The 13,142-nt window shown below is 45.6% G+C and overlaps 1 protein-coding gene across 1 annotated transcript in view; it reads right to left on the bottom strand.

Moving 5' to 3' along the window:
• SART1 (spliceosome associated factor 1, recruiter of U4/U6.U5 tri-snRNP) overlaps positions 1 to 13,142 on the bottom strand; it is a 1,154,259-nt gene that overhangs the window by 897,192 nt on the left and 243,925 nt on the right. Inside the window, exon 6 of the mRNA XM_044073787.1 lies at positions 3,850 to 3,927. Within this exon, the coding sequence (XP_043929722.1) occupies positions 3,850 to 3,927 (78 nt within the window). The remainder of the gene's footprint in view (positions 1 to 3,849; positions 3,928 to 13,142) is intronic.

The raw sequence follows: 13,142 nt of genomic DNA, 5'->3' as shown, positions 1-13,142 counted from the left end.
CAGATAAATCCTGCGAACCTGCAAGAGCAGGTGGGATTTCAGTAGCAGATTCAGCCAGGCTGGATGAGGCCTCGGTAAGTGGCAAGCTTTCGGCCGAAGGAAGAACCGTGGACTCTGTTTCAGCCAAGACCGAGACACTCGCGGTTGGCTTAACCGCGGTTTCGGCCGAAACCGCGGACCGCGAGTGTCGGTCCTTTTCCTTGCGTTTTTTAGAAATTTGCGTAGTCGGAGTATCCGACGGCATAATGTAAGCAAAATCGGAGCCGAAAAACTCTTCAGCAAATTCCGACCGACGTTTAAGCGTTAAATCGGTTGAAAGAAGCACAGGCTAGACAAGCTGCTACGTCGTGGTCTGGGCCTAAACAAGGTAAGCAGTAAGAGTGGAAATCTTTATGAGGTATTTGTTTCCCACAAGTTAAACAGTTATTCACTTTTTCTGACATCGGCTGAGGCAAGAAAGAGTCCCCAACGGGGTACTTAGCTTTTTAGAAGTCTTCGGTACTTGTAGTAGTAATCTCTGGTTCTGACCGACCGGCACTTGCGAACAGCTTCTGCTTCGGGCGCCACGCGGCAAGAAAGACTGGGGAAAATGGCGTCGGCTGATGCCTTTATACCCGAAGAACTGCCGCTATGACGGGTGAAGTGCGACACCAGCCGAGGCCAGACCCAGACTTTGGAATCCGGCCGACCGAAGGGCTGCCTGACGACAGGACAACCCATTAGTAAGGACTGCAGATGCATCCTTGAAGGACATCTAGTATAGTCCATTTTTCATGTTATTGCTGGATCCAGGGCTGTGTTACAGGTTTCTGTGTTGCCAAACCTTACTTGGATAGAAGGAAGTTTCTCTGTTCACCTGCGAGAGAGGGGAAGCTTTGAACAGGCTATCTGTCCCTGGAGGAGTAGTTTCAGCCCAGAAGTTAGTAGTTTATTGGCCTTTTTGGGCTAATTTTGATTGTATCTGCTCTATTTCCTAAAAAAAAAAAAATTATATACTTGTTTCCCGCCTTTCTGAACTAGTATAGTCCAGTTTTCAGGTTATTTCTGAATCCAGGGATGTGTTACAAGTTACTGTGTTGCCATTACCTTACTTGGATAGAAGGAAGTTTCTCTGTTCACCTGTGAGAGAGGGGAGCTTTAAGCAGCCTATCAGTCCCCGGAGGAGTGGTTTGAGCACAGAAGTTAGTAGTTTATTGGCCATTTTGGGCTAATTTCTATGTCTTTCTCTTCCCTGCTATAAAAACCTCATTTGCACAGTTTTTACACTTGTATTCCGCTCAGCAAGTGCCTTCCAGGTGTTCTGCAGAGTCTATAGCAGCAGAGAGACAAAAGAGTGACTCTGGAGTGATTAAGTATCACTTTTCTGCTTTTCTTGCTGTCTTAACTAATTCCGCCTAAAACGCCAGTTTTTTTAGCGAATCTGTGATTTAAAAAGTTTGTTTATTGTATACAACTCCACACAGCTCCTCGTGGTGTCCTGCAGAGTGATACAGGCAACAGAAAGACCCAAGAGAGACTTTTCCAGATTGAAGTATTTTTTTCTCTGTTTTTTTTTGCTCAGACTGCCTTTTCCTGCCTAAAAAGCGGATTTCTAACTAATCTGTGCTTTAAAAAGTTTAAATTGCATTTGCCTTCTGCTTTTTACAGTTTTTGCACTTGTTTTATATTAATTTAGGTTGTTTTTGTATTGAATAACTGTTGTAGGCTACACACTAAAGTGCGCTAGCCTGTTTATAGCATTTACAGTGTTTTCTGTGTGTTTTTCTGCAGATTTCTGAAAAAAACAAACAAAAAAAATTATCTTTTCCTGCCTTTGCTGAAATAGATTAGTCCAGATTTCAGGTTTTGCTGAATTCCAGACTGTAGTATAGTTTCCTGTGTTGCCCATATCCTTACTTGGATAGGAGGAAGCTTCTCTATTCACCAGTGAGAGTGGGGAGCTTTGAGCAGCCTATCTGTCCCTGGAGGAGTGGTCTCAGCCCTGAAACTAGTAGCTTATTGGCCGTTTTGGGTCAATTCCTATCTCTCTCAGTTTTCCTGCTTTAAAACCCACATTTGCACAGTTTTGCACGATTTTGTGAATAGAGCAGCATCGGACAGCGCCACTTAAACGGGTTTAAACTATTCCCGGCTTCACAATGTCTGCTCTTCACTTTCTCCCTGGTGCAAGGGAATGAACGTAGGGCTATAAGCACATGCTAAGTGTTTCCCCTGGCGTCAAAAGTCTTAAAAGTAATGATCAAGAATACCCAAAATCCAGAAAAATAAATTCCAAAGGGAAATTTAGTTAGGTTTAAGGCAAACCAAATGGTCTGCACCAAGAAATCCAAACAGCATGAAAATGTTACACAAAGGAAGAGTCATTAAATCACACTTTATTTTGATATGTGTTACAGTAGAAAAAAAATTTGTAGGAAGGAATGCTCACTGTGCAATGAGAAAGAAGTTGTATTTTGGGTGTATTTATAATCCCACCATTAACTAGTCATTTTGACTTGCAGTTTTCAACCAGATTTATATATAACTAAACTATGTCAATGAAAATCTAACATAAACAGCCATCCCTCAGACTGCTTATGCCATGGCCACTTGCTCGGTATGTATTGCATGACTATGACATTTACTAAATGCAACACTCAAAGGCATGACTTTGTCTAGTTACCTGATCAAAAAAATCAAAGTAATGAGAACACTTTGTTAACTTTAGCATAGTATTCAGAATTATTAAAGCAGGCTAAACCACCTAAACAAAAACAAAATAAAAGCCCCCCCCCCCCCCACACCTTGCACAGGCACAACTGCTCACAAACCCAACAACGGAAGACACTGCTCCTCCATTAAATCAACAAATACCATTTCCTCCAATTAAGACAAAAGTAAGACGTTTGAAATACTTAGTGCTGGGAAATTAATTTGTTCTTATGTTTTCATGTACTTGCAAAAAAGACATCACCATTATGCAGCCAACATTTTTATAAAAAAAAGAACCGATGACTGTGGCTTTGTCATGCTTTTGTGCGTGGCACTGACCAAATGACACAAAAAAGGAGCAAAAGCTTAGGAAAAAGTATACAGTCTCACAGCAGATTCCTGAAATGCTTGGCACAAATGGACTGGACAACACATGATGTCAGTGATTAGAAGCTCAAAATGTGCAATAATGCTACATGTCTTCCTTAAAAACAATAAAATAATAGCAGCCTGCCTCTTAAACTCAATACAAAAGATGCAAACCTAGCAAGAAGAAAGGGGTTCTCCTGAATATATAATTTTTACAGGAAAATAGTAAATGACAATTAGGCTAGCCTAGCACAAAGCCATAGAGGTACAATGCCTTGATACAGCTTAAGTGACCAGAGTCTGATTAACTGCTTTAGTGCAAGCCACAAACAGCCACACTCCCTCAGAGGAGGATCAGTGTTGTAGTGGGAATCCTGAGGAAGGAATGGTTGATGGCTGATAGGCAGAGGGGGGAAAAGCACCTAGAAAAAAAAGTACTAAATGAACTTTACTACCTCATCATGTGTATTTGCCTTAAGTCACAGTGATGGTACATGTTCCTAGCTGGGTTAGGCAATTCCCAAACTGAAAAGATTCTTAGTGTAGGAAGAACTCAAAGCTGTGGCAGCACACATTTTAAACAAGGCACCAAAACAGGTGTCTGTAGAATAATGACAGTCAACTTGCAACGTAAGAAAAAGTAAGTCAAGCAGCTAACAATACACCACACTATCCTAATATGGGTCTATGGTTTGTTATACAGATAAGAGCAAAATGCTTTGATTTCCTGTCGAACCTAGTACTCTACAAGTGTACTTTTCAATGACACCAGCTACTAAACAATCTCACCCTTTTCAACTGGGCAAATTCTTCTTCCACTAGGTGACTGATGCCAAACTCCTCATCCATTTCTTGGAGTAGCTTAGCCTGAAACAGCAAAAAACAAAAATAAATAAGCACAACACAGTAATGACTCTTATTAGGACTATTTTATTTGCAGTGGATATAAATCAAGATTTTTTATGTAATTAGTTGTGGTATTTAAAAACAAAAATCAAGAAACTAAACACCTTTGCGCCAAAAAACATTTTCATGTTTAAACATCTGGAAATAGAAGTTATGTACTCACCATAATGTTCCATCTGAGTAGCTGTACTTCATTTGTCTTCAACCCGTGGGTTTCGGATCCACATCGGATCCAACACGGACGCATTTTCCAGCTATTGAGCCGAGCTCCAAGCTCCTCCCCTTACCCATAACACCCCCCATCTCCCTTCTCCCTTCAGATAGAGTTTGCTGCCTAAATAGTACCCACCACCCAACCCAACAGAACCTTATCACAAGCATGAGCCACAAAAAAACTCCAGGACCCAGACAGGACCAAGGGTCTCACAACGTATACAAAGGTATAACAACCTTCACTAAGTAACAAGGAAAGGGAAAGGAGGTGGGGGGGGGGTCGGTTGAAGACAAATGAAGCACAACTATTCAGATGGAATGTTACAGAGAGTACATAACTTCTTTATCTGAAGTAGTTTACTTCATTCGGTCTTCAACCTGTGGGACAGAGTCCCCAGCTACCAAAAACTCCTGAGTGGCTCTCATGGAAGGATATTCCGGAGCACCGTAGAGCCGAATGATGATCTGTTTCTAGACATGATATCCAGTTTGTAATGTGAAATGAATGCATAAGATGAAGACCAAGTGGCTACTGAAAAGATATCGTCCAGAGACACCCTAGAGAAGAAGGCAGCTGAAGTAGCCATAGATAGAGTAGAATGTGCCTTCACTTGTCCCAGACGAGACATTCCTTTAACAGCATAAGCTCGAACAATGCACTGAGAAATCCAGCGAGCAATGGTTACCTTAGAAACTAGCATACCTAAGAAGGGTTTAGATTAAGACACTAATAGTTGATCATATTTATGAAAAGGTTTCGCCCTGTGCAAATAGAATCTCAGTTGTCTATGAACAAAAAAAAAAACTGGCAAATTGATAGTTTGATTAATATTGGCTTCCGAGGCTACTTTAGGAAGAAAAGATGGATTAGTGCGCAATGACACCCTGCCTTTGTGAAAAATCATGTAAGGCATTTTGAGAGAGGGCCTGAAGCTCTGATACTCTTCTGGCTGATGTAATGGCAACCAAGAAGGCAGTTTTCCAGGTCACAAATTGCAAATCAACTGAAACTGCAGGTTCAAAGGGTGCGGGGACTAATGCCTGTAACACTACCATAAGATCGACGGAGGTGTAGGGTCCTTAACCGGAGGTCTAAGAAGGAAGGCACCCTTAAGGAAAGTCTTACAAAGTTTGGAAGACGCCAAGGAAGACAATGTTCACCCGCACATCAAAATTAGAAATACCTGCCAGCTGGACTTTAACTGCAGATGAACTAGCACCATGATGAAATATACTCGCCAGAAAATCTAAGACTGCTGAAAGAGGTGCAGTAAAGGGATCCAAGGCATGCTGAGTGGCCCATATGGAGAGACGTTTCCATTTACTACGATACACCTTTCTGGTGGAAGATTTATGAGCTGCTACCAAAATTGATTTAACAGGGGATGACAATGCGGGAGAACTAATGATCGTAGGAACTGGAGCAGCCAGGCCATGAGCTTCAGACTGTCCAGGTCTGGGTGAGGAATCCCTGAGGGATGAGAAAGAAGATCCGGAACTGGATCCAATATCCATGGAGGAACTACCAGATGAGACCACAGTAAAGGGAACCAAACTTAGCGAGGCCAGAATGGGGAGATGAGGATCACAGTGCTCCCCAGCCTTCGGGCTTTCTGAAGAAACTTCGACATAAGAGGACGATGAGGATAAGCACAGAGGAGACTGGGAGGCCACGCATGTACCAATGCATCTCTGGGGGCTTCCACCTGCAGGGGGTTCAGAGCAAAAAACTCACTGCATTTCGCACTGGAAGGAGATGCAATGAGATCGCAGCAAGGACGACCCCACCTTTGAAAGATCTGTTCTGCTACTGAAGGATTCAGAGACCACTCATAAGGAATCGGGATAGATCTGCTGAGCGTATCCACTAGAATGTTGGACCACCCCGAAATGTGCATTGCCACCAGAAAGTGGCCGGTAGAGATCACCCATTACCACACTCTCATGGCTTCTCGACAGAGGGGATAAGATCTGGTTCCCCCTTGTCTGTTGATATACCAGACCATTGACATATTGTCTGTCTGAATTGCAATTGTCCCTAGAGGAAGATGAGCGTGAAGGGCATGCAACGCAAGAAAGACCGTCCTCATCTCTAGTACGCTGATATGCAAGCTGGTCTCGGAAGGAGACCATGTGGCTTGAACTGTCCTTCCTGAGCAATGCCCCCTCACCCTAGCTAAGAGATGTCCGTGGTCACTGTGGTTTTGGGAAAGGTGGGATGAAAGGAGCGTCCCCTGAGAAGGTCCGGGGACTGCATCCCCCACCAAAGGGAGTCCCCTGCATACTAGAGATCCGCACAGGAAAGGACAGAGGAAGATTTAACACGGATCGCTGGTCCGCAAGCGTCCACTGAAGAACTCTCATATGAAGATGAGACACAGGCAGAACACTGATCGTGGCCGCCATGGAACCCAATGCCCTTAGGACTGCTTCGGCTGTCGGGACTTTGGTATGAAGAATGTGGAGCACATGTAATCTTAGATTGCGTAGCCTGTCTGAAGTGAGGAAAACTCTCATTTGAATAGTGACCAACCAAGCCCCAGTAAAGTCTAGAATCTGGACCGGGGCCAGTAAAGACTTGTTCAAATTGATGGTGATGCCCAATTTGTTTGCTAGCATTAGGAAGTAATCCCTGGTTTGGTAGAGTAGATGCTTTGTAGGGGCAGCAAAGAGTCAATTGTCCAGGTAAGGAAAGACCTGGATCCCCTGAAGCCTCAGGTGAGCCTCTACAGCCGCCATCACCTTGGTGAACACCCTGGGGGCTGTGGTGAGATCCAAGGGAAGGGTTCTGAACTGATATTGACTGGCTCCCAGACGGAAATGGAGAAACGTCCTGGAGCACCTGTCTAGCTTGATGTGATAGTACACAACTTGAAAGGTCGATCAAGCACATCCAATCTTTGGTCCGCAGAAAGGGCAAGATGGATTGAAAAGTGGCCATCTGGAATTTCGCGTTGGCTACTAAGAGGTTCAATATGGACAGATCCAAGATGGGTCTGAGGTCCCCTGTTTTCTTTGGCATCAAAAAGAACTTGGAATAAATGCCGGATCCGGACTGTTCAAGGGGGACTGGCTGGGATGACTCGTTTCTTCAGCAGCTTTCCGATTACTAGCGCTGCTTCCTCCTGCTTTGCATGGGTGGAACGTCTGGGAGGTGCTTGTTCAGATAGGGCAGTTTCTTGAACGGAACGAAAAATCCTCTGGATATGATTCGCAACACCCAACGATCTGTCGTAATGGACTCCCATGCTGTTAGGTGGAGCGACAGATGACCCCCGACTGCCTCTAGAGACGAGCAGTCGGGCAACCCTTCAGGGGTAATGCCCGGGTTTCTCAGAGAAGGGTTCTCGGGACCTAAAATTTCTTGGACCACCTCTGCCACTCGGGCGGCATCTATCCTAACCCCATCTGTCTCTGGGGGAAGGAGTGTCCTTAGCATCCTGGGAAAACGCCTGAGACCTCCGGAACAACATCTTCTTTGTCCCTCGCTGATTCCTGGAAAAGGATCTTTGAGGGGGTGAGAAGTGGATCCCAATGGCAGACAGTGTCTTCCCATCCTTCTCGCTCTGGACTAGTGTCTCTGACGGATTTCCCGAAGAGGGAGGAACCATTATACAGGGCACTGGTAAAAGACGCCTTAAAGGGCACTGAGAACTGACACAGCCTGATGCCAATGCCTGTCCCGGCCACCCTTGCGACTCCCTCTGTGGCATGAGAGAGCAGTCGCATGGATGTATTCGCAACCGCTTTAAGAGTGGCCATTCAGGCGGAGAACATCTTCTTGTCCTCCACCGACATGGACTCTGGGGTCGACTCCGTGACTTCCTTCACAAGATCTCGTTGAAGTCGAATGATGCCTGCCATGTTGTTCAGCATCCTCACCGAGAAGGTCACTGAAGCATACACTCACCTCCCAAAATGGTCCATCGCCCTCGATTCCCGATCAGGGGGATGCACCATGGAGTTCTCCTGAGCAAGCTCCTTCTTAGGGTGGCTGCAACCATCATCGCATCTACTGGGGACCCCTTATTCCAGTGCATCTTGTCTGATGGGGGGGGCTCAATACTTTGCCGGGGTACTTGGGGATGGGCTCTACAGTGTCAGGTTCCTTTCATGCCCTAGAAGTTATGAGATCCACTAAAGTATCTGCAGGAGGAGACACCCAAGAGGTAGATGGGTCCAAGCCGAATGCCTCCAGGAACAGAGACTCGTCCGAGGCTGGTTTTGGGGCAGACCACACCCCTCCCATGGTGGAGGAGCTCCATGATGTCTCCAAAGGAGATATCCTCAGGGGGGGTGACCATGGAGAACCTTCCCCTTCCTCCAAGTCTGTGTCTTTGGTGAGGGGACTCTGGTGGAGAGTCCAAGTGCCTCCTTTTACACGTCCGTTTGCGAGGCACCTCCTCAGTGGGACTCCAAAGCCAACTTCACACTTCTTAAGACAGAAGTGGCAAACTTTATGACACCCATGCAGACGGACAATAGAGGTATGACTGCTGAATCCTACACAAATGTACTTTATAAGCACTTACACGAGTGCATGGATCATGCTATCCTCCAAAAAAAAGGAAGCCAATCTGGTGGTCCTCTGCCATAAACAAACTCTACAACAGAAGAAAGAAACTGTTGCAAAAAAAAAAAAAAAAAAAAGAGTAAAATCCCATGACTGGAGGAACTCCCTGGTCAACCTCACTAAGAAGCCGAGATCCCTCATAAAATCCTCCAAAGCTAGTTACGAAAACAAAATTGCTACTGACTCTAAACCACAAAGCATTCTATAGCTATGTCAAGAATCTCAATGGCAACACTCCGATCTGCTCTAAGTTACAGCACAATGGCACTAAATATACAGAACCAACTGATATTGCCAACATCCTGGCAGATAGGTTCAGTGCTAACTTTACCCCCCTCTCACGCCCTAGAGGGTCCATCTCTATACCGGAAGAATGCAAAGTTCCTGTAATCACGGCTGCACAGGTAAAAAAACACACACTCCAAAGCCAAGAACACAGTATCCATGGGACCTGACAATATCCCAGGCTGGGTTCTACACGAACTACAGAATGAACTGGCACCCTACCTAAGTAACATGTTCAATCATAGCCATACCTCAGGCTTTGTACCCAACGAATGGCACACCGCGACGGTTATCCCACTCCACAAAGGGGGAGCCACGACGGACCACGGGAACTACTGCCCTATTAGCCTGGTGAGCCTGGTCTGCAAGGCCATGGAATGTATCATCATGGAACTCATAAACAAAGACATTGGTAATTTCCAAACTCTGGACCCTACCCAGTTTGGGTTTGTAAAAGGCAGATCGTGTCTCCTAAACCTGATTGACTTCTTTGAAGCAGTCACCAAAGCCATAGATGAGGGTAAGGTGGTTCACACAGCTTATCTAGATCTTGCCAAGGTTTTCGACACCATTCCCCCACTCTGGAATTATAGATAAGCTCACTAAACTAGGTATAAATCCCTATGTCACAAGATGGGTTGCCAACTGGCTCACGGACAGAACCCACACTGTGAAAGTAGCAGACTCCAACTCCGACTTCAGACCAGTGACAAGTGGAGTACCACAGGGTTCATTCCTGGGTCCTCTCTGTTTGGTATCTACTTCTCTGATGTGCAGGCTAACACAGAAGGTCTTTGGCTAACAAAGTTTGCAGATGACGGCAAACTAGGAGCCATAATTGAAACTCCTAATGATGTGGACATACTACAAAAGGGCCTCAATGAGACAGATGCCTGGTGTCAAAGCCATGGCCCGAAGCTCAATGCCAAAAAGTGTACTGTCATCCCCTTTGGTAAAAACACTGTACCCATGAACTACCACATAAGTGGTAGTCTACTTAACGCCAAAAGTGTGATAAGACACCTTGGGAAACAGGTGGACAGTAATCTCTCCTTTGATAATCACATCGCCACAGTGGTCAGGAAATCCTTCTACGTGGCTCACCTCGTCACAAAAGGTTTCTCATCCAGAAAAAAAGAGGTCATTAATCCTCTCTACTCATCACTCATTAGACCCATTATAGAGTACAACGCCCCTTTTGGTATGTACCTCACAAGACATCTACAACAACTGGAAAAGCCACAGAAATACCTCACAAAGAGGATTACTGGCCTCAAACAGATGTTCTACTCAGACCGTCTCAAAAAACTCGAGCTTTACTCTGTCGCATATCGCCTACTCGGAGCCGATCTCTGCCTAACATACAAAGCTATGTCAAACCCAGAGCTGTGGGACATGCTCCACTTAAAAAAAATCCCAATCCCTCCGAGCTACACGCTCTAGGGACCCAAACCTTGTCACCAGAATAAACAGAACATGCTGGAGGGATAAATTCCTGTCCCAGAGACTTCCCATACTCTGGAACAGACTACCTATCTATGTCAAACAGAGCTCCTCATTAGCACTCTTCAAGAAAAATCTTGATGATTGGATGGGAAACAGGAAATTCACCCCAGGGATCACTTCTGTGGCTCTGCTCAACAGGGGCACAGGAAAATAATTTTCTTGGGTGGCAAAAGCTAGGGTACCTTTTTGGCTAGGCTTATATAGGCCCTAGGGCTAATAGCCTAGTACCTACCTATGAATCTATGACTTTCTGAGGAGGACTCACAAACCTCTTGCTGCTCCCTCAGGGGAACTTCCTGAGGCATCATGACCACGGGCTGTCCCTGAGACAGCAAGAAGGTCAGAACCGCACTCAGAGCTGAGGGGGGTCTCGACACCGCATGAACCCTCTCCACCACGTTGAAGGCTGAGGGGGAACAAACCTCCTGGCATCTACCAGCGGGGGCCATTCCCCCCTGACCCGACAGGGGAGTCAGAGCAGAGACGTCGAAGGGGATGCGCCGCTCCGAAGCTGATCAGAAAGCACCCCCTTGGATCCGACCCTGAATCTATGGCTCAGAGAGCTCAGATCTGACCCAGTAGGATCTGACAATCTCAAGGCAATGGCTGGCATCGAGGTATGTGGTACCGTCGGTGCCGACCCCTCGACCCTGAGGATCCTCGGATCCAAAAACTCCAAAACCGCCAGTCGGATCAGAGAAGGAGTTACTGGATGGAAAAAAAGTTGCAAGGAGCTCCCTCCAGAGGGAGAGGGTGCCAGCAAGACCCCCATCTGGATTTGAGTGCGGATAAACCTCCGCATTATCTTGCCCATCTCTGCCTTGCTAAGGCTCCAGGTGGAGCAGGATGACACCACCAAAAAGTACAGTTTTGTACCTACCATAAATGTAGATGTCCGAACTGGATAGCATCTGCAGTCATAACAAATGGGTTGTCCTGTCGTCAGGCAGCCCTTCGGTCGGCCGGATTCCAAAGTCTGGGTCCGGCTTCGGCTGATGTCGCGCTTCACCCGACGTCATCTCTGCTGGTCTTCGGGTATAAAGGCATCAGCCGACGCCATTTTCCTCAGTGTTTCTTGCCCCAGATGCCAATTGCCCTCTTGGAAAGCTAAATTTTGGATAAATGCCAATGTTTCCAAAATAGTAGAAGGCAAACACAAAAATAAACATGTATGTACATATATACAAACAAATACACCATAAGAGACTCCGCCCCCCAGCTAGCTATTAGGAGGGTAAGTACCCTAGGAGTACCGCAGAGGGAAGGAGGGAGGTAATCCTGACTGCAGATGCTATCCAGTTCGGACATCTACATTTATGGTAGGTACAAAACTGTACTATGTCCTTCATGGATGCATCTGCAGTCATAACAAATGGGTAGAATACCATAGCCAAACTAGGGAGGAGGAATAATAATTATGGTGTAGTCAGGATCCCTTGCAGTACAGCAGTGGCAAACCCTGCTCGGGATCTAGAATATAGAGGTAAATTATAATGCTTGGCAAATGTATGCACGGAGGTCCAAGTAGCCGCCTCAATAATGTCCTTGGTTGCCACTCCTCTTAAGAAAGCTGTGGTAGTGGCTGTAGCCCTTGTAGAATGAGGTCTTATGTTCTGTGGAATTGGTTTTCCATGGTAGGAGTAACAGAATCTTATGCAATTTCCTATCCATTTGGAGATGGTCTGTTTGGAAATTGCTTTTCCTTCCCTTCCTGTTGCATAGGCTACAAAGAGCTGGTCAGTTTTTCTGTTACCTTTGGTTCTGTCCAGGTAGTAGCGTAACTGTCTATGTACATCCAAGGTATGCATTATTCTTTCGCCTCTGTTTTGTGGATTGGGAAAGAAGGTAGGTAGGTGGATTGCCTGGTTTAAAGACTCTCTGGATACCACCTTAGGCATAAATGTAGGATTAGTTCTCATGGATACCCTATCTTGATGGAAGATTAGGAAGGGTTGCACTGCCATTAAGGCCTGTAGTTCCGAAACCCTCCTTGCTGAAGTAATAGCCAGCAGGAAAGCAGTTTTCCATGACAGGTGTTGTAGATCTGCTGTTGCTGCTGGTTCAAACTGAGGTAGTGTCAACTTTTCTAGTACAAAATTCAAGTCCCATGCTGGTAATGGTGGTTTCCTAGGAGGTTTTACATTCTTGATCCCTCTGAGAAACTGCCTGAGTAGAGGATGTGAAAAGACAGGAGGATCAAAGCTGTATTCTGCTGAAATAGCTGATGCATGTATCTTGATGGAGGAATAGGACAGGCCTGTATGTAGAAGCTCTGCCAAGTACTCCAGAATGTTAGCAATATCTATGTTCGACACATCTTTTCCTCTTTCAGTACTCCAAATGACGAACCTTTTCCATTTTCCTGCATAGTTCCTTCTTGTTGAAGGTCTGCGGGCTTCAAGGATAATGTCTTTAACCCTTTGTGAAAGGTCTGGGTTAGTTACTGCTATGTGATGTTCCAGGCAGTCAGTTGCAAGGTTTTTAGGTTTGGATGTATGATGTTGTAGTTGTTCTGAGTTAACATCAGAGGCATCAGGGGTATTGACCACATTTTCTCCCGAGACATGCTCCTCAGCAATGGGTACCAGTGTTGTCTTGG

Source organism: Protopterus annectens, chromosome 6.part0 (assembly GCF_019279795.1).
Source record: "Protopterus annectens isolate FY-2018-M chromosome 6.part0, PAN1.0, whole genome shotgun sequence".
In the NCBI taxonomy this organism is placed as follows: domain Eukaryota; kingdom Metazoa; phylum Chordata; order Ceratodontiformes; family Protopteridae; genus Protopterus; species Protopterus annectens.
Note: the sequence above shows the minus strand (reverse complement) of the source record. Positions and strands in the feature narration are given on the sequence as shown.